Source organism: Gallinula chloropus (assembly GCF_964237585.1).
Source record: "Gallinula chloropus genome assembly, chromosome: 1".
Lineage (NCBI taxonomy): Eukaryota > Metazoa > Chordata > Aves > Gruiformes > Rallidae > Gallinula > Gallinula chloropus.
Window position 1 is genome coordinate 75,318,052 of NC_140085.1, and position 22,078 is coordinate 75,340,129.

Below are 22,078 nucleotides of genomic sequence, written 5' to 3' on the forward strand. Positions count from 1 at the left end.
TATCATGGGAGTATAGCCACTTTCAGTGATTGTTTATCATCTACGTGATTTCATGGAGGAACATCATCTATATCATTTAATGGAGGAACATAACTGGTGGAATCAAAATGTCCTTGTTTGATGATTTTTAAGCACAAACATATCACTCAGTAGCAGTATATATTGTCTGACAGAATGCATTCATGGTGAACTTAATCTGAAGACCAATGGTATCCACCAGAATCTTTTCACTGATGTAAATACTTCTTGCTGAAGCATACTCTGAATATCTCAGGTACATCTAAGCTATTTTTTCAACATATTTTACACGATAATCAGCCCACCTCAGACAAAAAGTAAAAGGTTTACTGATACCATGAAATTCATATGCCTTTAAACTTTCCAAAGATACAAAGCCTGTATTAATCACGCTTGCAGTTGACTGATTTTTTTATGCATTACTGATCTAAATTCACTAGCTTAAACGGTTCTTTGCAAATATCATGAATCAGAATAAACATTCTGCCTTGTCGGTGAGCTATTTGGGAAACCCTGGTGTTTTCAATCTGCCAGATAATCACTTATGTAACAGATAGCTGCTACCAGGCTTGTCAGATGTCAGTAACTGTTAGAAAAGTGTGGCATTTAAGTTAGGCAATCTGTTACCTTGACTGAATGAAAAGCCATTCCCTCTAACACTGTAAATTCAAAAGGCAAAAATGTTTTGCTGTAGTTAAACCGCCTTGTTACTGACAGCTAGTCCTAACATTCAAGGCAGAAGTAAAATAAGCCCAGAGGCATCAGGCAGCAGCCATGGCAGGACCATTTCTGAGAAGAACAAGCACAGTATTCACAAGTCTCACCTCAAAAGCTGTGCACTTTCTGTCACTGGGCAGGTGCTCAAAGGACATGAGCATGCTGAAACTCAAACACCCTAAGCACATCCAAGAGAACCCACCACCTGGATCATACATGCTGCTTTTCTCCTCCAGGACTCATCCAGAAATAAAAAATATTAGTTGTTTTATTGCTACCCTAGCAAAACCTTTCCACTTTTGATATTGTCTGTGCTGTGCTTCCATCATTTAGCAGTATTTACACTACGTGTGTAGTGATCACATCTTTTAGCACAGCAGTGAAGCTGAGTCTGGAATGATGATAAACAGATGTTCACCAGCCTGTGGCTGCTAGAACATTTTTAGTCAACAAAGGGAGTGCTGGATTACTCTCAGATGATGCTAATGCAATTTCGATGACAGGGAATGAGGGATGAAATGTTTTTTCTTCAGTGCAACAGTACTGAAGGAAAAACATCAATTTTTCTGAAAGAATAATTTACTGAAGAATAATGTCAAATTTCTTGACATTATTTTTTTCTTGACATTATTTTTTTCTTTTATTTTTCAAAGAGAACATTGACTACATACATCAGTGTGTGCTTTAAGTGGTCTTTTGTTGGGACTCTCATCCATTACATGATTTGACTTTGCAAAGAAACTTTAATTAAAAGCACTTTAGGAAAGAATATGCATTTCCAAACTCACAAAATGCCGTTGTTCTCCACTTAGTAAGGTGTATGAAGGGAAACATTTGCAGTATTTTTTTCTTTTCTTTCATAAGAAAAATAACTATTGTTTTACTTTTAAAATTGTAGAAATTAGTTATTCATTTAAAATTCAATCAAGATTTTGCCATCAAAGCCTGAACCTGTCTCACAAGAATAGTTATTCTCTCAGGTACCCAAATCAACTTAAGAATTGAAGTCCAAAAAACTGATTTTAGGTGGCCAAAAATACAAATAGGCACCTAATTTCTTTTATTCTATAGGGCCTATAGTAACAACCACATCATCAAATGTTGGTCAAGCATTTGAAAGGTAGGTGTCTAATCAAAGTTGGACATCTAGGGTCCCCATGGTGAAGGTAAATACCTCCAAAGCTTGTATCATCCTAGCTACTGAAGAACAGGATGAATCAATTCCTAGAAATGTCTTCTTGAGAGAATTTCTTGATGCACAAACTTCTAAAATAAGAGATGAATCTCCTTCCTAATGTCTTCATGTTAAGATCTGTTTCTGAATAACATGTTCAGGCACTCTCTGCATCTCTAGGTAGTGAAACACTTTTGAAAGCTTTCTGTAAGGCAAATGAAATGGACGGTTATTGGTTTGAGGTTCAGTTATTCTCCAAACACTTTGAATTTCCATGTGTTTTTCAAAATTATGTCATGGGCCAGATGCTTAGCATTATTTTTTATGATTAGGGCTCTTCTAGAAGTGAAATAGACCATGGATTTATGGGGTAATTGGAAGAACTAAAGTTACTTGTCTTTGAATGTTGTCACGTTGCTCTACCGCATGTAGGTTTGTCTCTGGAGGAAAGTATTACTTAAGGAACATTTGTTGCCCTCTTTAGCCAAGTCACATTAATCTATTCCCAAACTGGTTTGTTAACAAACTTAGAATCTAAGACAAGATGAAAAAAATAAGCGACATACCAGAGGAATCAGAAAATAAACAGTCTGCTGTTTATTGTGGGTCTAAATGACTTCAGAAAGATGACTTCATTTATCTCTAAAATTTAAATACCCACTGCATAAGACTTTATATTGTTCCACAGGAAGAATGTTTTCGCACTGGATCAAGACACTGTGCTGTAAAAAAATGTTTTAAATGATGTAAATATACAATAAACAGCATAAGGAAAAAAAATACCATTTTCTTTTCAGAGTACCTTTTTAACCCTGCCAAGGTTTCTCCAGTATAACACATTTTTCTGTAAATTTTATGAGATCTGACTTAAAGTTCATGTAAGTTTAGGAGGGGAGAAAGGGAGAACATAAACGAAGCATGAATTCATTTGGGACACCCAGAATGGAGCTATCAGCATAGACTATGATTAATATAGATGATCATGTAGACGAAGGTATGATCTGCAATTTGTATAAGCTTCCGAGGGGATTGTTGCATTCTCTAGGTTTATTAAGCTTGAGAAATCTCTTCTACCTCAAAGGGGCACAGAAGAATTGTCATTTAAACTACTTCCAAGGTGAAATAATATTAGGCTTTCCAACAGTGTAGCTTCTTAAGTAACATTTAAGATTCCCCTAATTATATGACACTGCCCTTAAGACAAAGCTTGCCAAGCCTACAATACAAATTGTTGAATGGATGGAGAGACGATGACAGCATCAAATTCAGTTCCTGTACTCTCCATGCTGCTTCTTTTTTCCTTGTGGCAATACTCCAAGGGAAAAGGGAGACTTGATGTTTTGCCTGTCTCTTTCAGCTTCCTCATCCTCATCATATCTTTCTTCCTCATCTTCATCTTCGCTATGCTGAGGGGTGGAATGCTGAGAGGCAGAAGGTGATGGTGGCACTGACGAAGGCCTAGGGTACCTGAAACCTTCCGTCTGGCAGAGAGAGAAGCAAGTTGTATATATTATCACAGTGTTCTTCAATGGGTTGTATACAGCAGTTTAAGACTATCAGTACTTCAAAGGAAAATGGTGGCGGGATGTAAGCTAGACCTGCTCTGTACTCCTAATTCCCTTGAATCCAGATCTCCTTGGGCCATCTCTGCCAGTAAGTAGACACTTGTACTGCAATGCTCTGTAGCCTGTGCCATAAAAGCATGCTGCCCTTCCAGCACTGCTTTTTGAAAAATATGACTATCCTTTTGAACCTTAAAACTGTCAGCACAACACAAAGTCCTTCTGCACTCTGTAGTCAGAATATGCATGTTGAAGTTCAGAATTCAGCCTGAAGTTTTAAAACAGTTTTCAATATAATGTCAATACCCGCAAACCCAGAAACAAGCAGACTTTGGCCTAAGTGAAAAAAAAAAAAAAGTTGCTCTTTGGAGGTGTCCACAGATTTGTTTTCAAATAACATGATTCTTACATGGGATCTGAGCAGCCTTCCTTCTCAGGTTGGAGCTAATATGCACTATGCAACAGCTCCTTTAAGGTGGTGACCCATTGCAGTTCCAGCAACAGCCTCCTCCTCACATACCATGTTTAGATGAAGGCAATACTATGTCTCACTTTCCCTTGAAAATTCTTTCTTGCTCTCCTTCTATTTGGTTTGTGCAAAACATCTCCATGTCATTTATCACAAGCAAAATTAGAAGCTGACACTCTTCTCATAGGAATTTCAAGGACCAGTTCCTCAGCTGGTCTAAAGCTGCAGAGTCCATCCAGGCCAGTTCACCCAAAGAGTCGTGCCTGTATCACACCTGGTATCCCTAGCGTTTGCATCTGATACTATTACAACTCCTGACTGGAGCTTGGGTCTGTAACTATGAGTTGCTACTTCCCTTCAGCTAAAACAAAACTTCCTAGGTCTCGTCTCGTCTCCCTCATTCTGTCTCTCTCTCACACACACACTCTTCTCTCTCCTTGTAAAGTACATAAATGTAGATGAACTCATCTCCAAGACCAGACATTACCTTTGGTGGAGCACTTGGTTCCATCTCAAATTTATCTGGGAATGTTCTGCTGAGGGCCAAGTGTCTGGCATGCATGTAGTACTGCAACATAAAAGAGAAGCCTTTACAAGTCAGGAAGTCTTGGGTAGATTTAAGAAGGAAGAAAAGGAATATAAAATGAGTAACTTCTAAAAGATGATGCTGAACAGAGGTTAAACATGTTTCAGCTAAAGAGAATCCAACTGATATGGTTGCTTATAACGAACACATTGCTGTGAAGTATTGAGCCCTTCATGTTACGTTCACACTGAAGTAGAGTCTGGAACAGAAGCTGAAGAAAGTTTCCCTAAAACTGAGATGTATCAAGATGGAAACCTGTGTAGTTCTTATTGAGTGATAGTTATTCTTTAATCCTCAAGATACAACTGTCTCTTTTTTTAACCAGGAAAATTTACATTTTTAAGCGTGCATGTGTGTACACATAAACTTTGGACTCATGGGAAGCATGTGTAACAGTTACAGAGAAGCAACATGACTTCACTGAGGCCTCATATTTTGGAATTTGACAAATATACTTATGGATCCACTATCTTCATGAGCCTCCATTACACACAGGTAAAAAACCAGCTTGTGTGTCAGGGTTTTATGCTGTGTTGGGAACCATATACACAGAAAGGTTCTCACACAGATATCAGAGCAGAACAAGGTCCAAAAGAGTTACAAAACTGATATATGTACCTCCACTTCTTTTCTGCTATGGACTTGAGAATACTGCTTTGCTACTCTCTTTAGTAGGCTGTACTGTCGTGTTTTCTATGACAAATTAGGAACACTATTTCTCCTTTAAGGCATAGAGGTAGTTTAGGAGTGTTTACAAGCCACAAGGCCCAGAAGCATTTTAGGAAGAACAGTTGAATTTTTTGAAAGAGTTCAGATTACTTTGAAGGACAACTTCTACTTAGTGTAGGGTTGCCAGTGTTGTCAAAGACAGAAACTTTTTACATTGTCTTTAGCACCAGGAGTACAAAGAGCTCAGTGTGTCTGGCTTCTGCTCTAATGTATTAAGTTATAACTCTTCTTACTACTGGAGAATGGAAGCATTACACTGAAATGTGAAGTCAGGCTTTGCCTTTAAGCACCTTTGAGAGATACTTTCCAGATCAGGGATGTCTCCTTTTATGATGCTGAAGACTGTTTGTTAGACCTATGTGTCTGGTATTTTTAATACATAGTTTCACATACCCTTCCTAGGTATCTCCAGTCCAGCAGGTCTGAGAGCCTCTCAGTTCGGTTTCTTTGGATGATCCTCTGGCGACGGGACTGCTGGCAAAACCCATACAGGAACTGAGTCAGCTGATTGCACGATTCATCAGGAGAACGGAACCTCCTGTCAACTATGTAGATTCCTGAAGGGCACAGAAAAGGTGAAGATGAGTGGAACTGAAGATGGGATCTGACCTCTTATCTTCTGCCACATAGTCTTATAAACATTACATGTATATATTCTTTTTAGAAGGCAGCTATAACAGGAACATTTGTTGCTGATCTGATGGCATGGAAAGATGCAGAGAAATATGTATTTTTTACTTTAAATTTATTTGTCTTTTGGACTGAAATTCAGCAAATTATTCAAAATTCAGAGTCTTTATTGTCCAAAAGGATTCACACGTTTCTGGATAAATACACATCATTTTTATCTCCTATAATATTTTAAAAATTGACAGTTTAAAAAAAAATCTAGTGCTTTCCTAGTTTGCAGTAGAATTTAGAAGTGTGGATGGCCAGAGTCAGCCTGTAGGAGAGAGGCTGTGTGTTCTGAAGAAATAAGTGTTTCCATAGAGACAGCTAACTCACATACATTAGTCATTATACAATTCTGTCAGGGAGAGGGCCAAGGCAAATTTTGTCTTTATGTGGTTTGCCAAGATCAGTACTTTATTCTTGCTACTCTCCTTACACCACGGTGTTGGTTAGAAGAGGGTACTAGACCTCAGCCTTGTTAATGGGCAAGGCACAGCTTCCTTAACTGAAGTGCCCAAAGTTCCCTAGGAATGTGCAGTAAGTCAACGTCAATGCTTGTATCTATGTACTGTCAGGGAAGAGCAAGTGACCTTTGCTCATGGTTTGTGACCTTTCTAAAGGGACTCAAAGACATGTCTACCCAGGCTGGTGTACCTGTATTTTGCAACTGGCTCTATACCTTTCCCTAGGTCAGGACATAGTTGGTACTAATGCAGAGCTGTCATTGCCTGATTGTGCAGACAAGCCAAGGTACTTAGAAAGTGGCCCTTTTTTGAAGGAGAAATTTCAATGTTGTCTTGACACACCATGAGCTGGCTACCCGCCTCCTCACCACATGCTAACCACTGTAACCAGAGGCATTAAAGGGAAGTGGTGGGAGACTCAGACTGGTATACAGAACTCTGAGTTTGGAAGGGTGAAGCAGGCAAAAGGTCAAAGAGAGACAAAAGAGAGAGAATGTGGAAAAAGGTTTGGATAAATATGAAAGCTTGAATGGTGTGTTCAACACAATGAGATATTAAAATATCTGAATATATTCCCTCAGTGAACGCCATTCCACCAGTGAAAACATGAAATTGAGGAGTCACAGGATTGCTGCTGTGCTTTTTGCTTTTCTAACTCAGAGGTGGTATTTTGATCTGGCCTGAGAAACCTTACCGTAAGCCGCTGGATCTGCAACATGTTCCTGCATGAAACAGCCAAATCCAGAAAGATTTGTAGTTACACTGGGAATGCCCATCACAGTACATTCAGCTGCCAAAAGAAACAGACAAAAAGCATTTCAGGGCAATGCACTTTGAATGCTTTCACCTTGAGAGGAAAAAGGAAGACAGAAGGTCACATAACGCTAGAGCTTCTCTGAAAGCGTCAAGTAAAACCTATTATGATCTGTTGCAGATATAGAGAAAAAGAAAAAAAAGTAAAAGAAATTTTAAAGATAAAATTTAGCACAGCTTTTTTGCAAACATGTCTTTGTGTTTCCCAGCAGATAAACTACAAACCTTTTGCATGCCAGTGTTGAAACAGAAAACCCCAGTGTATGGTCAGGACTGTTTTTTTTATTTTAAATTGAAGCCTGTTGAACACATATGTTCATTAATCATTCACAACTATTTATAAATTTATATCTCAAGTCCAGGAGTGTTTTAAACTTTATATTTTAATATTAGTGTTTGTAAACTAGTCCCTATAGGAAAGCACCCCTCCGCCTCAACAAACCCCATCACTAACTCAGAACTGCATTCAAAGTAGACTGGAGCTAGTCTTATTAAATTAGATAATGTATGCATCATTTGTAGTTATTTCTCTAATCGCTGTGAGTAAGGATAACTGTTTACTCAAGCTTGAAGAGTTCCTGCCAATGAATTTAAGCCTAACCTAAGGCAGCATGCAGATAAAGTAGATACTCTAGTCTTTGAAATGCTGAAAGCGTGGCCTTCATTCATTTGACAATAAAACTGATGTCTATAAAACAAAGCTACAACTCTACCTTAAAAAACCCACTTTTTGTTTCTGGGAGAATTAAAGGGGCATCAACAAAGAGAATAATTTCTGCTTCAGTAAATGAGAAACTACCCTTTTAATTCATGTAAATCATAGCTTTCCTCAAAGCTGCTAAGTACAAGTCTAACTTTTCTGTCCAGGTTTACATTAATATCCACTTCAAAATCATTCCTCGTTGTGACGTTTTCTTTATACCCCAGCTGAGAACAGAACAGGAAGATAAATTTCCAGAACGCAAGACAGTTGTCTCACTTGGAATCAAATAGCTTTCTTAATTGGAGAGAAATAGTTCTGGAGACTGACTAAACTTGGGAAAAAAAATCTGTTCTGATTCTTTGGCTTACAACAAATGCTCTTCAGAGGAGCAACTCAACTTTGAGATGTGTATCAAGACTACAGATGTATTCTGCAGGACATAAAACCCCCAGGCATGTAGGCTTTGATCTTCACAGCTATTCAAATTCATAGTTTGCACTGATTTCATCAGGTGTTAAGTGTCTTTTGGAAATCTAGGCTGATTTTTTTAAGTCAGAAACTACATGATCGCTGTATCTTTTGAAATTTCCATTTAATTCTCTGAGGTTCTCTATCACTGCATGTATTTGTGGTAAATATCTTAAATATGGTGTTACATAATTCTGTAAAACTTGTTATCTTGAATTAAATCCACTCAAGTATGTTGGCTGGTAGCATCAGATTTCTTGCTCTGTTCTTTTCAATATGCACGTTCCCTTTAATCTTCTTTTCAAAATCCTTGAATCAAGAATTATTTTTTAAATTTTGTTGTTGTTGTATAGCCACAGAAAATCATAAGATTACATGCTAATATGGGGAAGGGTCCAGTGCAGGGACAAATTTGAATAGTTTTTGGTTAGTAGATGTCATTTTATACCACCCAGCCCCCAAATTTTGCAGCAGGAAGACCTTTGCACTGCAGAGGAAACACAGCCAAAAAGATTTTTTCAGAACTCCAGAAGAAACTATACTTTTGATACTAGTTAAGTGTACAGATTGCCTACCTGGAGTGTAACCCCAGGGTTCATAATATGATGGAAATACACCAAGGTGGCAGCCTCTGACAAACTCCTCATAGTCCAAGGGCAGCAACGGGCTTGTTGAAGAGAGAAACTCTGGATGTAGGATCACCTGTATATTCAAAACTTATATTAGAGGTGAAAGAAAACCATCATCAATACACTTTAATTTTTAATAAGCTTAAGCAATTTCTTCACTCTGGTCTTTTCCTAAGTATCTGGAAAATAACTGCTTTGCCCATCTATTATCTACTTTACTTCCCTTGCTGAAATGTATCCCGCCTGTGTGCAGTCTTGTCCTGGAAATAGTACTGATAATGAATCCTCTCTCAGAACAGGTCTTCTACTTTATTCTTCATCAAGGAAGACCATGTGCATTGAGAATTTTGCCTACCAAAGGCCATGGAATTTAGCAATACTACATTGGTTCTCTTGGTCTGTTGTACCAAGGTACAGAGTTTTGGGATGCTTGTTCCACAGAAGGCCTCAGGAGGATAAGGAGTTTCTGAGCTTCACAGTATCCAACTGAAATAGAAGAATACTTACGGTACTCAATGGATCTCTCAAGAACTGAGAGAATTTTGAAACCAGACATATTACAGCTCCATCATCACAATCCTATGCCTAGGTTCACTAATCCTGGTGAAAGACAAAGCTTATTAACTTAGGCTAATGTCCTACTTTCAGGACCCAAGCTAATTTATCTGCATGACTCTGCAGGGCTTGGGGTCACTGCCCCATATTCCACTGCTAAGTAGAGAACTGCCTTGTATATGCTGTCCAGTCAGCTTTGGGAGGAAGAAATGTGAGGAAAGGGTTTAAACTTCTCTGGACTTTTTTCCCTCCCACATAAACATACCGCAGCCATTATTCCATGTCAAGGATTTGCTTTTATCCTTTGTTAATAATAGTTAATAGTTAGTTAATAGTCATGCTATGCACTTGAGTAAATCAACACACGAAAGTATTCAACCAGTAAACGGGCTGAAAACCTATTATGCAAGTTTATTTGATCCCAGTAAATAGAGACTTTTGCATTGACACTGCTGAGGCTGTTTTCACATGCCAACTGTGTCTGCACAGATCTGTCATACATCTCTCAAAATTATTTTCCTTTTGAAATTTACATATTTTTTTGTCCAGGGCACTCAGCTCATTAACCCTGTTCATTCAGCGGGTAATTTTCCGGTGGTAATGACAGTTTTGGATAAACTTGACATATACCAATCTGATCAAGTCTGGAGAGAAGCAGGAAGAGATATCTGCAGTGTTATATGCTATCTGATTTCTAATGACTTCAAGAGGTTAGTTCTGAGGAATTTGAATTGCATTTATATACAGCGCATCCTTCTACCCTACTGTTGTTCCATCCAGTGCATTATTACCATATCTTTTAAAGCTCTCAGAGCTCATCACACACTTAGCAGAGAACATATTGAGCCAGGGAGATCCAACTAGGTAGCTGAGGAAAATGTTCTCTCAGTTATCATCATGGGTTTAAAAGCCAAAACACTGAGAACAATTAATATGTCATTCTCAAAGATATTACGGATTTGACTTTAAAAAGAAAGTTTGGAAGAGCAAGAACTTGTATTTTTAGATTTTACTTTGAATAGTTAGATGTTAACTATGACTATCTGATCAGAGAGAATACCAGGGATTTCCAGACCAAAAAATGCTTTGGCAGACTTTTGAAAAGGGGAGCTGATTATTTCTGTGGCCTGGCAAGATAGACATAAAAGGAAAAGGTTTATTTACATACATTTAGCTTCAGCAGTTGATATAAACATGAGCACAGCACAAATAGGAAAAATTTCTGCTCAGGATCAAAACCCTAATTACCTTCTGCAGCAAACATTGAGTGTCAGGGTACTATTCTGAAGACAGCAACTCCAGAAATGGCTATGCTCAAACTTGGGACCTCCAGTTTTAAGCAAATGAATCTATCCCAGAGTTTTACATCCAGATGCAAACGACCCCTGGCACTTTCTGGATTTCAGGAGTAGTAGCTCCTCATTCATTACAGGAGGCAGCAATGAAAACAATTCCCTAACATCAGATCTCTAACTTGAATCTTTGAAGTGCCTAGTTGTTATAGCTGGGAAATGAGGAAGAGGAAGTAAGTACTCTATTAGCATAATAATGCCTACCAAAAATTTGACTGCATAGCCTATGGTAATGATCCAGACTGAGACTGTTTAAAGAAATTCCATTTTATATCTAAAATAAAAATGACAGAATGTACCTTTACTCTATCTGTCCGGTTATTGAAGAGGCCAATACGTCGGATGGTATTGAGGATTGGATCATTGCCATCATCAATCATGTTGTGAGTGGTCACTGGAGGCAGGCAGTGTCGCTAAGGAGAGAAAAGGCAATCTGTAAGCCAGAGAAAGCTGTTGGCAAAGAGTCCTGTTGCCATTTTCTAAGTTTAGTGGAAGACAGTGGGAGATTTTTGTCACTGATGGGGACAGATTTTTCTACCCTTTCATTTTAAGGTAAGAAAGTAAAGTTACGATCATACAATGTTGTCTTCTATATAACTACAGCCTCAAATGAGACCATAAAATCTGTCACAAGACTTGTTTAATTTGCCTTAAAATAAACGTATATGTGCTAAGTTTTAGAATGGCCTACCATTTAAAGACTTTTATTCAATATTTTATGTCTCCTTAAGAAATTGATTTTACATATTTAATAAAAATTGAAGAATCCAGGCTTCAGAAACAATGAAAAGTTCACACATAGGACAGAAGAAAAGAATTAGGAATTTTGGTGTCCTGCATATGACTGGGGGAATATCCATGGATTCCCAAAAAAACGTTAGTTTGGGTCATTAAAAAAAGATTACGTCTGATCTTTAAATTTTACCAGTAAGAAGTATAGTTGCTGAAAACTTCTTTTTCAATGCATGCATATCACTATGTGTCACACACAATCCTTGTACATATTGTGCAAATAATACATTTTCTGACCTGAGTTGAAAAGATGGCTCTTTTCATAATGGTTATATCATCTCGGTCAAGAATCTTGTTCAAGTCTGGAATTTCTCCTCTGCAGAGGCAACACAGAGCCTATTTTACCAAATGACTTATTATCAGTGGTATAAAGAAAATGAAGAAATAGCAAACAAGGTCTGATCCAAAGTCTGCTAACGTCTAACTTGATTTTTTCCTTTGTTTTCATGGCCCTTCTATATTCCCTACATTTTGTTCTCCCATCCACATGCTGATCTTCCAATTAGCTTCCCAAAAAAGCTAAATAATTTTTTTTTCTGTTTTTCAAATGTATCTTGTTTTTACTGAAGTTCCAGTTATCTGATCTGTGCATTGGGTCAGTTACTTCCAACTGTCATTTGAAAGGATATGGCTAAGCCACTAATACACACTACTTGGCCCCTGGTGTGTTTTTAAGCTCATTTTTGACCGTGAGTAAGCCTTTGTGCTACTTAGACGTTACCCATATCTCTTAAGACTCTCCACCATGGGGTGCTAGTACCTTTAAATTTTGTCTGTGATTTGTCTATTGAACAAATAACCTGTACATGGTACAGAGGGTCTCGTATCCTCCTGTGCTCTTCTTCTGGATGTCAAATTTTCTTACACAAAGAGTAGAAGCACAGAAACATCACAAGTAAGCCAGCTGAATAGGTAGCTCTGCAAGGCAGAGCAAAGTAACCTATACACTCACTTTAGCAGGGCATTGTAGAGTTTCTTTCCAAACTTTTCTTTCACAGATTGTGCAGTGTCCCTAGGAAAATAGATAAATATATGTATAAAACAGGAGAGTCCAGGACAAAGAAGAAAAGAGATTCCTGCTGTCGGAAATTAAATTGTGGTTTCATGTATCCTGATACAACCAAGAAAACAACAGCAGACAGAGTTCTGGTTCTTAGAGTTCTTTCACCCAGCCTGCAGCCATACTGATGGATTTCAACACAACTGAGGATTTGACCTGCATCCAAAGATGAACGCACTGTGAAAGTCAGGACCAGACCTCATTAGTACTTGCTTCTAAAATTTTGCTCTGATCAGCGGACCACACTTTAATCTCAACTATAAAAAGAGAGCATATATATGACTACATAAAGAAACATGATCACTAACATAAGAGGCAGGTAAGACTGAGAAGTCTCCAATTTAATTTGGCCCAGTAGAGAGATGTAAGCTGTAAGAGTTTCACAAAGAGGGATTTTAAAGCAAGATTATCACTTCACTTTCTGCCCTATTTCCTAATTCAAAGACTTGAAAACAAGTGCTAGACTAAAAGGTAGTTTGCCATGAATTGGTTTGCAAACAAACAAACAAAACTTCCTAAAAATCTCAGGCCATGTTTTAAGATAATAGTAAAGCCTGTGCCAGACAAATGTTATATTTAGCTAAGAAAAAACTCTACTGAACAGTGAATCTAAATGCAAAAAGCTATTTATATTATCCTGTCTCTAGCTGGAAGTGCTGTTGTCAAATTAGCTAATGCACTCTCAACTTGAGTAAAACACTCAATTCATGGAACACATTTTTGCCTTTCTAATTTTTAAGAACTGTACTTTGGGCTAAGAAAAATAATTGTTCAGTGAAATCCTAAACTTTACCAAACTGAGAATCCACACAACTGTTTTCAGTTGCTCTCTCCCAACTCACAGAGACACAACAGGGGGATGAATTAATTTTGGATGAGTTGTAAAGCATCTAAACATCAATCTCAGCAAGCTCATCCCCTGATGGCTACATTTTTGTAGGCTCATGCTATGAACAATATCCAAAACTTAACCCAGATAGAATAGACAGCTTTATCAGAAGGAAAGGAAACAAGGAATTTTATATCCCACTTTTTATGTTACCCCACTTTAGCCATCTACAGTTTAAACTAGTTGTGCAGATCCTCCATACATCTGCAGATGGTGACAGTACATTTGAGAGAATGATTCCCCTCACTCAAGACACTTCTTGAAGTGGTATTAGATGAAACACCATTTGGAATGAACCATCACTCTTCACTGGTAGTCAAGGCAGCTCAGAAGCATTACTTTAAGGAAGCCAGAGTTGACAATTCCAACCTCTGAATTTGTGGTACCTATTTTCAGAGTGGTAACCTCATAGATGGTTTCCTGTAAATCTTCAGAAGCTGCTATGTGATGACTCCAGAGATAACCCAGAGAGTAGACAGATTTCTCATATCTGTCTTCTATTCCAGACATGACAAAAGCTAAATTATTTTAACGATCCTTGTTAAACTATTTCTGTCACTGGTTTTGTGCAGGATTATTATCTGTTAATCAAAGGTTTCAACTTGATTACTGATATCCAGAAACTGAGACAGAGATTATTTGCTGGAGGCAGTTAGTGAGATAACAAGAAAAATAGTATCCTACTGTTATACAGTGCCTTTCATCTACAGATATCCAAGTCGTTTAGATTTCTATCATTTTATAAATATAGAACTGGCATCAGAAAGAAGTTTCAGCGTGGTGAGACACAGGCATAAAAGCAGAAGCTTGGTCTCATGTGTTTCAGTCCCTTAGCTTTAAGACCAGCTTCCTTCTGTAGTAGAGTTTAACCGCTCTAGCCACCTGATAAGGTGTACATTTCCATTTCCCTGCTTAGATGATTAATCTGAAAATAACTTGAGTGAAATGACATTTTCCATATTTCTAAATAGAAGAGGATGTGTCGTTAATTTCTTTTTCCCACTCCTGGCACAGAAGTTCACTCCGACAAAATAGCTGCAAAACAAGTACTGTTTGCTATCTTGTTACAAAGAGTGTCAAGGCCACTAAAAAATAACCTAATTTTACTACAAATAGCCTAGGACAAAAAAAAAAAAAAAAAAAAAAAATCTCTTTCAACCCCACAAATATATTCTAGTTACCCACAATCCTCGACTATAGCAGAGTAAAAAGTAAGAGCACTTTTCTTCACCAGAAACTGTTGCAAGTTCCTTCAATTCACTGTAGAAGTCCCTTAGTGAGAATGGCAATTACCAGAGCTGCTTCCGGACCGCTTGTCCTTTCAGGGTTTCCACATTGAAGTTGTTAGTCTTTGCTGGCATGATGAAGAACACAACAACTGTAACATCAGTCTTATGAACCTACATGGACACAAACGGGAGAGGGGAAGAAATAATAAAAATCTCACTACAAGGTATCACAGGCAACTGTAAAAGTAAGAATTAAGCCACAGGAAAAGTGAATGCACTTTGGTTGTCCAGGAAGGCTCTGATCTTATAACTGTCCCTTTAGGTATGAAGTTTTTGTAAGGTCAGAGAGACAGCTGAGGATAGTTAAGAATAAACAGATGTCACCAGATTCCAGTTTGGGCAACAGAGATCCTCTGGTTTAGAGGGCATGGCTTCGGATGTGAACACAAACTGCAAAAAAGAAAAATCCTACACACATTTTCTCACCTGACACAAATTTTATGGCTCAAAGCAGTGAGCAATCACTTTATTAGCTAGAGTAGTCCCAGGCACAGGGTAAGGGATTCCCTACAACAGCAAGAACGTTCTACAGCAGTAGTTCCTCAGAAGTGTGGGCAGAAAGAGGCATGACAGCAACCGCTGTCAGCTGAGAACCTGGCAAAGAACCTACCAGGCATCCAAAAAGCTGCAAGTGGCTTCTTCCTCATCTCTCACATCCAGCAATTACAAAGGCAAAAAGCATTTGCTGCAAAATCAACCCTTTCACTTGTTGGTTTCTCCTGTGGACTAACAAGATTCAGAATACCTCAGGGATTCCTCGCATGGAGCAGAATGAGGTTGTGCTCGTCTCAGTAATTTTTTAAATAAAAGTTAAGGGTGAACTCTGTTCAGAGCTGTAAAAATTAAATTACTTTGAATTGTCTCCATTGTAAAGTATAGACACACAAACTTGCTATTAGCATGCCTTCCCTTGATTGAAGTTCAGTGAAATGTATAGTGTAAAATAACCTATGGCAGTCATCTATCATTTTAAGGTTCTTCTCTCTCTTCAAAGCAGGTTCAAAGCCCCTTATCCTATGATGTTAATGGGTATTAACAATCTGTCCCCAAATTCATATTTTATTTCAAAAATGTTAGTAAGGTTTTCAAGTAGGACATGAAAATGATAAAATAATTCCATCCAAAGCTATGTATTTTTTTAGGTTCAGGCACACCACTATAAGTTTAAGAAGTGCCATCATTCCTAGATTTACAAAGTAGTACAGGTTCCCAATGGAATTACCTTGTGAAACAGGTGTTCTTTGAACAGCTAATCAAGTGCTGCCATGCATGTTGGAACAGAAATGCAATAAAGCCAGACTCAGCTTATGGAAGAACCAAGTCCAAGTACAATGCTCTAGAGAGCTTTGGAAAACTACCCTCAGTTTCCTTTGACTTTCTATGAGCATAATTAGGGCTCAGAACATTCATTTTTTTTCAGCTCTGCTGAAAACATAGTATCAAGACTTTTATCCAGATTTTCCATATTATTTAAAGGAAAGAAGAGAGAGTCTGGGAGAACAGTCAATAGATTGTTGTTAGATGACTGAAAACTGATTAGCATTTTTTATTTTAAATGTATCATTCTTTGGGACACATCTGGAGACATTTTCAGTGACCTTATTTGGAGTTGGCAAGTGCTCTGCTTTGTTCATGAGAAGATCTAGGTCTTATCTTCATTAAAGTAATGAATTTTAAAGCAAGATTCCCAAAAAATGTGATAATAGTACTCAAAGATTTAAAAGATCATGGTCGGATCCGTAATGAACAACGTAATTGGCTTAAAAGGATATTTTTAATCACATCATTAATGGATTATATTAATTTTCTTCTAATATGTAAACCTTCAGGCTAAGTTCTTGAACCACATGATCTGTATTTTTCTGTAAAAACAAGGGAGGTAACCATGGATTAAGTTCTTGACTTAATTCATCAATTATTTTTAAGTAGCCTGAGACTGTTATATTCTCTCATAATTCAGGGAGAGAGCTTTATGGAAACTCTGAAGATCCCCTAATTGTTTTCCTATAAATCAGACCATGGCATGGAAGTTCTTGCAGTTGACTTCCATAGTTGGTAATTTTGAGCATAAGCTCTACGTTTTCTACATTTACAGAAGCTTTCTTACCCTCAGCAAAAAGTTTAATCTTGATAAGGCTTCCAGAAACATGTCAGCTCCTTTGTTGGAAAACTCGTATCTCCCAGCAATGAAGAAAAATAAGGTCTTCTCAAGACTGAAGTCAAGGTGGCTGAAACCAAGCAAACAAACAAGCACAAAGTATTTCTCAAGATATAACCAAACAAAACACACAACAGCTTTCTATTCTGGAGGAATTTCTTATACCAAGAAAATAATGAAAGTTATGCTTTTCTGCTGTTCTTTAAGATGACAATCTTCATCTGATAATCTGCATCTTGGATAAATAATTAAAATTTAAGACCTTCTGCCTGATCCCACAATCTGCTTAGCAGAGCAAGAACTGGCATCTAAAACTTCTTTAGCTTCTGAATGAAAAATCCCAGACAGGTATTTGAATAATTTGCTAACATTTCACCTCCTCTATAAAGTACTTAGTTTTTCTGCTTTGGTTCTTGCTTTAAATAGTTCTGGACAACCATTGCTAATTTTGGAAAAGTAAAAGCATACCCATAGAAATGACCTCGAATGAACTCTTGGATCCTAGCCTTGTACATGGAATGCAAATTCTGAAACTCATGCATTGCTGAAAATTTCTTAATGTTCAAGCCATTTGGGGTGACAACATCTGGAAAAGCAGAGAAAAGGCAGAGGTAGACATCTTCAGAGTCAGATAAATCTTTGAGGAATGAACCATAATGTCTTTCAGTTGTCAGTATGGGAACAGGTTATGTATTTTTATTACCCATAAGTAGAGAATAGCGCTAACACAGTGGTCTCTACCACTTTACTCCACAAAAGTATTGCATGTGGCACTCTATTGTTAATAGCATTGAAGCAGCTTTGTACCATTTTGACCTGTGCTTCACATTTCCATGAACCCTGATGAACAGTAAGGTCTCCCCATGTCTTGCCAAGTCCTGACAAGACTTAAATAATGTCTCAATTTAGACACATGGGTTTTTTGTCCAGTAAGTCCTATATCTCTTTATTCTAGATATCCCTGTTGCCTGATTTATCACTATAGATTGAAAGCTCTTAGACGCGTAGTATGGCAGTTTCTTCTTTCATTTACTGCATAGCACAAGAGAGGTCTCTTCTGTCAAGACTTCTGAAGACTTATCAGAAAAGGGATGATATAAGAAAACTTTTTTAAAAGATCACCATTCAGTAATCTGTTGGATTTCCCCTTAAAAATAGCCACAGAATAGTATGTGTTACACTTTTATGGGTGGTCTCCTCAAAGATTCCAAAGCATCTTACAATTAAAATCTGTTCATTTCCAGTATCTTCTAAGATAGTTATAGGTTACACATAAGACTTACAAGGATAGACATAGCTTGTTCCAATCAACACTGAAATTCTGTCACTCTTCCCCTTTCTTAGTAAGGCACAGCAGCTACTTAAAGGCTTTCCCTAAATTGAGTTGAAGTAAATTAAAAGAATGTTGGTTTCTTTTCTTTGAGATGGCTTATGAAAGACATGTATGGAAATCAAAGGCGAGGACAGTTCCTCAGGAGGTGTATTTCATAGTAACACAACTGACTTCAGTAGACATACTAATTTATCATACCAGAGATCAAATACGAAGAATCTTCAAAGACGTAAGAAGTGCTAATTATTAGAGGGTGCAATGGTACCGATGTCATACTTGTTCTCCTGGCAAGTGTCATAAGGTGTCTAGTAACCCCAACCATTAACTGCAGTAATTTCAGAAGTTCTACGCATTATCCAAAGCTCCTTCAGTAAGATATCATTCCCTAGCACACACAGTTCATGCAAGCAAAACAGCATCTCCTTTGATCACAGTGCATAAGGCTAACTCCCTCCCACACATCAGGGTTGCTGATGGGAGCACAAGCTCTTGCTTGCGACTCACACAGGACTTTATTTTTCATTACGTCTCTTGTGGTTTTTCAGTCAAGGATGCCTGATACTCAATGTTTTTCATCCTGTCCCCTGAAAGCAGAGGTTTGCATGTCTAACAATAAGCATTTGACCTAGTACAAAACTGAACTCATTTCTGTAGGGTCTTTAAAACATCTATGGCTCCTATGGTTGACTACATACCAAAATTATCTTAAAATAACCACAATCAATTTTTCATATGCTGTCCAGTATACTTGCCTGACATTTTTCATGCAAATGCCACAACCTTTTTCAATTACTTCCTTGAAATTTGCAGTCTGCTTTAGCAGGATATGTATTTCTTTACCAGGAAAGTGATCAGAGATTTCTTTTTATCTTGTACAGCGTTTTGAGGCTCTCTTGAACAGCAGTAGATAAAATTATAAACTATATTAGTAACTATGGAAAACCAAAAATCTCAATTGATCTGTCTTAAAATACCACATTTCAATCCAGAAACCAGCTTTTACTAGGAATTTTTTTAGGTACTTGGGATTTGATTCTCAGTGACACAAGAGTTGTGGTGGGTATGACAAGAAAACTTGTGTTCTTCTGCTGTTCAGCGCTAGAAGCTGCTCTGAAAAAAAGATCTATGTGGCCCTGTATTTCTATTTTTCCAGCAAGTATCTTCTCATTCTGACCTGCTTCTTGTTCGGCATGGAATAACTGGCCATGCAGGACATAACTTTGAGGCTGCAACCATTTCAAGCTTTTCCCAATAAAGTAAGAATCCTTGACTGAATGTTTCTGTCCAGTTTCCATCCACTCTCTCATATTTATCTATCTATCAGGGACTTTTGGACACTGTCACCTATTATCAGCAGCCTGTATATAATCTCCTCCCATGTTCTTCGATTCAACTGCAGTTCATTTACCCTTACATCAGGTTTGGGGATCAATCCATCTGCTATTTAACTCTTTGAGATACAGAACAGGTGTGGTGCCCAAAGCATCCAGATCACTATTTCTGCTCACATAAAATATTTTGAATACAGTGAGGTAATGTGCCCCTGCCCTACACAAGTAGTGATGCAAGAGAGCTTTGTTCCTATTTTAAGTGGTTTGGGTTTTCTGTTGCTTAATGAATTCATGACATTTTTGTTTTAAAATTGTCCCAAGTGGGTCAAATCAGAATGATTTCACTTCTCTCTATATAGAAAAGAAACTGGCACTGATTCAATAATAATAGCAGAGTATGATGTTTTCCATTGATAAATTACTAAGATTCAAGTTTGACTCATACCTTTTCAGAGATTACATCTATGATTTTGATCAAATACATACAGATGCAAAGTCCAGATCTACACCTTAACTGATACCCAAGACTCTTCTGATTTTGTCTTCTCTGCTGCTACTGAGAAATACGTTCATAACTGAATGAAAGTATTAGAAATTCATTTCTGTTTTCAAATCACAGGAATAAAACTTATGATCACTGACAGAATCTTGTAGGATTTTTCCAAAAGGACTGGTTCAACATAAGATACTCATCTTTTGATAAATCTGGTTTGATAAATTACTGATCAAATAACAGCTGCCAATGAAATAAACGTAATGCAAGCAGTCATTTTGCCACGTTTACATTGGCAAATAGCCCTTTGTTGTGGTGCAAAAGCTCTCTATGCAATGTCTATTGAATTTTAAAGGGGCTTTTCCAAGCGATGAGGCTTATCATTTAAATCATAATCTAAGTGTACCGTTAATGAGAAGTAGCAGACTACTACTCACATTTCCTCAGTTGTTATTATTTAAACAACTTTGTTATGAAGTTTACCACTCAAATTCAAATGCAAATAAGTTAATTGTGCTAATTCTACACCCCTTTAAAAAAGTTTATTTAAAAATTATTATTATTATTGTTTATTTTTCAGAATTCAAGTTTAATGTTCTACTGAAGGACTGATGACCTTTCTGAACAGCCAATTTATATGTTGATTTCACAACTTCAGAGAGAATAAATAGTATGAGAATAGACTCATAGTTAATTTGTGGTCTAACATTCAAAGAAACTATTAAGTACTTATTCCCATCAGAACATATCTTCCATTGACAATTGACTCCTAGGATTTGGCAGTAACAATTTCTATTTAACTTTTTTATAGCTCTGTCAACATGAAGCATGATATGTCAACTTTTTTTAACCCAAACATTAAATATATTTACTTGGTTTCTTCAAAGTTGCAAGAATAATGAATAAAAGCTCAGGTCAGTGAATATCTCTGCATGGAACTCTTTTCAGCTTCAACTAACTTCTATCTGTGTGCAGTCTGCAGCTTTTCTCTCCCAAGTTAAACTGGATTCAGACTCATATCAGTCTCCTAAAATCCCCAAAACATAAACTATGATATTCAAGAGTAGCTACTGCAAGAAGCCTTGTGCCAATATCAAACAGGTTCAAAAGTCTGATTTTCAGAGATCAAGTGCTTTGCAGTTGGTAAAAAGCATGACCTTTCAGAGACATCTCGGAGTAGATGACCCAACACTTAAATTACTTCTAAGACATGGCTGTCATGCTTAATATAAAAAGGAAAAATCTCCCTAGATTCATCATCCTATTGACTGTTTTTCAGGAATGAGTCAAAGGAGCCAATGGCCAATTTTGCTTTTATAGTGATGCATTAACCACAATGTGGTCTGAAGTATTGAAGTTAACAGGAATAATGGTCACCAACTATAATTAGTATTGAAATTCACCTAAAAAATTTACAAAGAATGAGAAAAAAAAGCCTCAGTTATTTGAGCACTGCTACACTTAAAATAACCAACTAAGATGTGAATCTTAGTCAATCTAGATTAATATTCTCAAAATCGTTTTGCAGTTTTTCCCCCCCACAATGTTTACCTGAAAATGGAGTATTGTGACTTGCCCTTATAAAGCATTGTACTTATTAAAAAAAGACACACTTATTTAAATGACACATCAAACTGGAATTATGACCTCACTCAAACTTTATTCATGGAACATGGCAAAGTTTATTGGTAAGTTCCATATTTTATTAGACTAATACAGGGGGAAATGAGACAAACTGTTGGGAACATCTCTTCAAACTGTACTGTTTGGTCTAGTAGAAAATGTTACATCTATCTATGAAACTTAACATGGTTAGGTCATA

The 22,078-nt window shown here is 37.3% G+C and overlaps 1 protein-coding gene across 1 annotated transcript in view; it reads right to left on the reverse strand.

Annotated features, from left to right (window-relative positions):
* Positions 1–2,483: 2,483 nt before the first annotated feature.
* Positions 2,484–22,078, reverse strand: part of GYS2 (glycogen synthase 2) — a gene marked incomplete at its 5' end in the record, with an annotated part of 42,203 nt that continues 22,608 nt past the window's right edge. Inside the window, 11 exons of the mRNA XM_084279551.1 lie at positions 2,484–3,390; positions 4,428–4,508; positions 5,649–5,812; positions 7,086–7,181; positions 8,951–9,077; positions 11,211–11,324; positions 11,941–12,019; positions 12,656–12,715; positions 14,946–15,052; positions 17,049–17,169; positions 17,568–17,685. Of these exons, the coding sequence (XP_084135677.1) occupies positions 3,175–3,390; positions 4,428–4,508; positions 5,649–5,812; positions 7,086–7,181; positions 8,951–9,077; positions 11,211–11,324; positions 11,941–12,019; positions 12,656–12,715; positions 14,946–15,052; positions 17,049–17,169; positions 17,568–17,685 (1,283 nt within the window). The 3' untranslated portion in view covers positions 2,484–3,174. The remainder of the gene's footprint in view (positions 3,391–4,427; positions 4,509–5,648; positions 5,813–7,085; positions 7,182–8,950; positions 9,078–11,210; positions 11,325–11,940; positions 12,020–12,655; positions 12,716–14,945; positions 15,053–17,048; positions 17,170–17,567; positions 17,686–22,078) is intronic.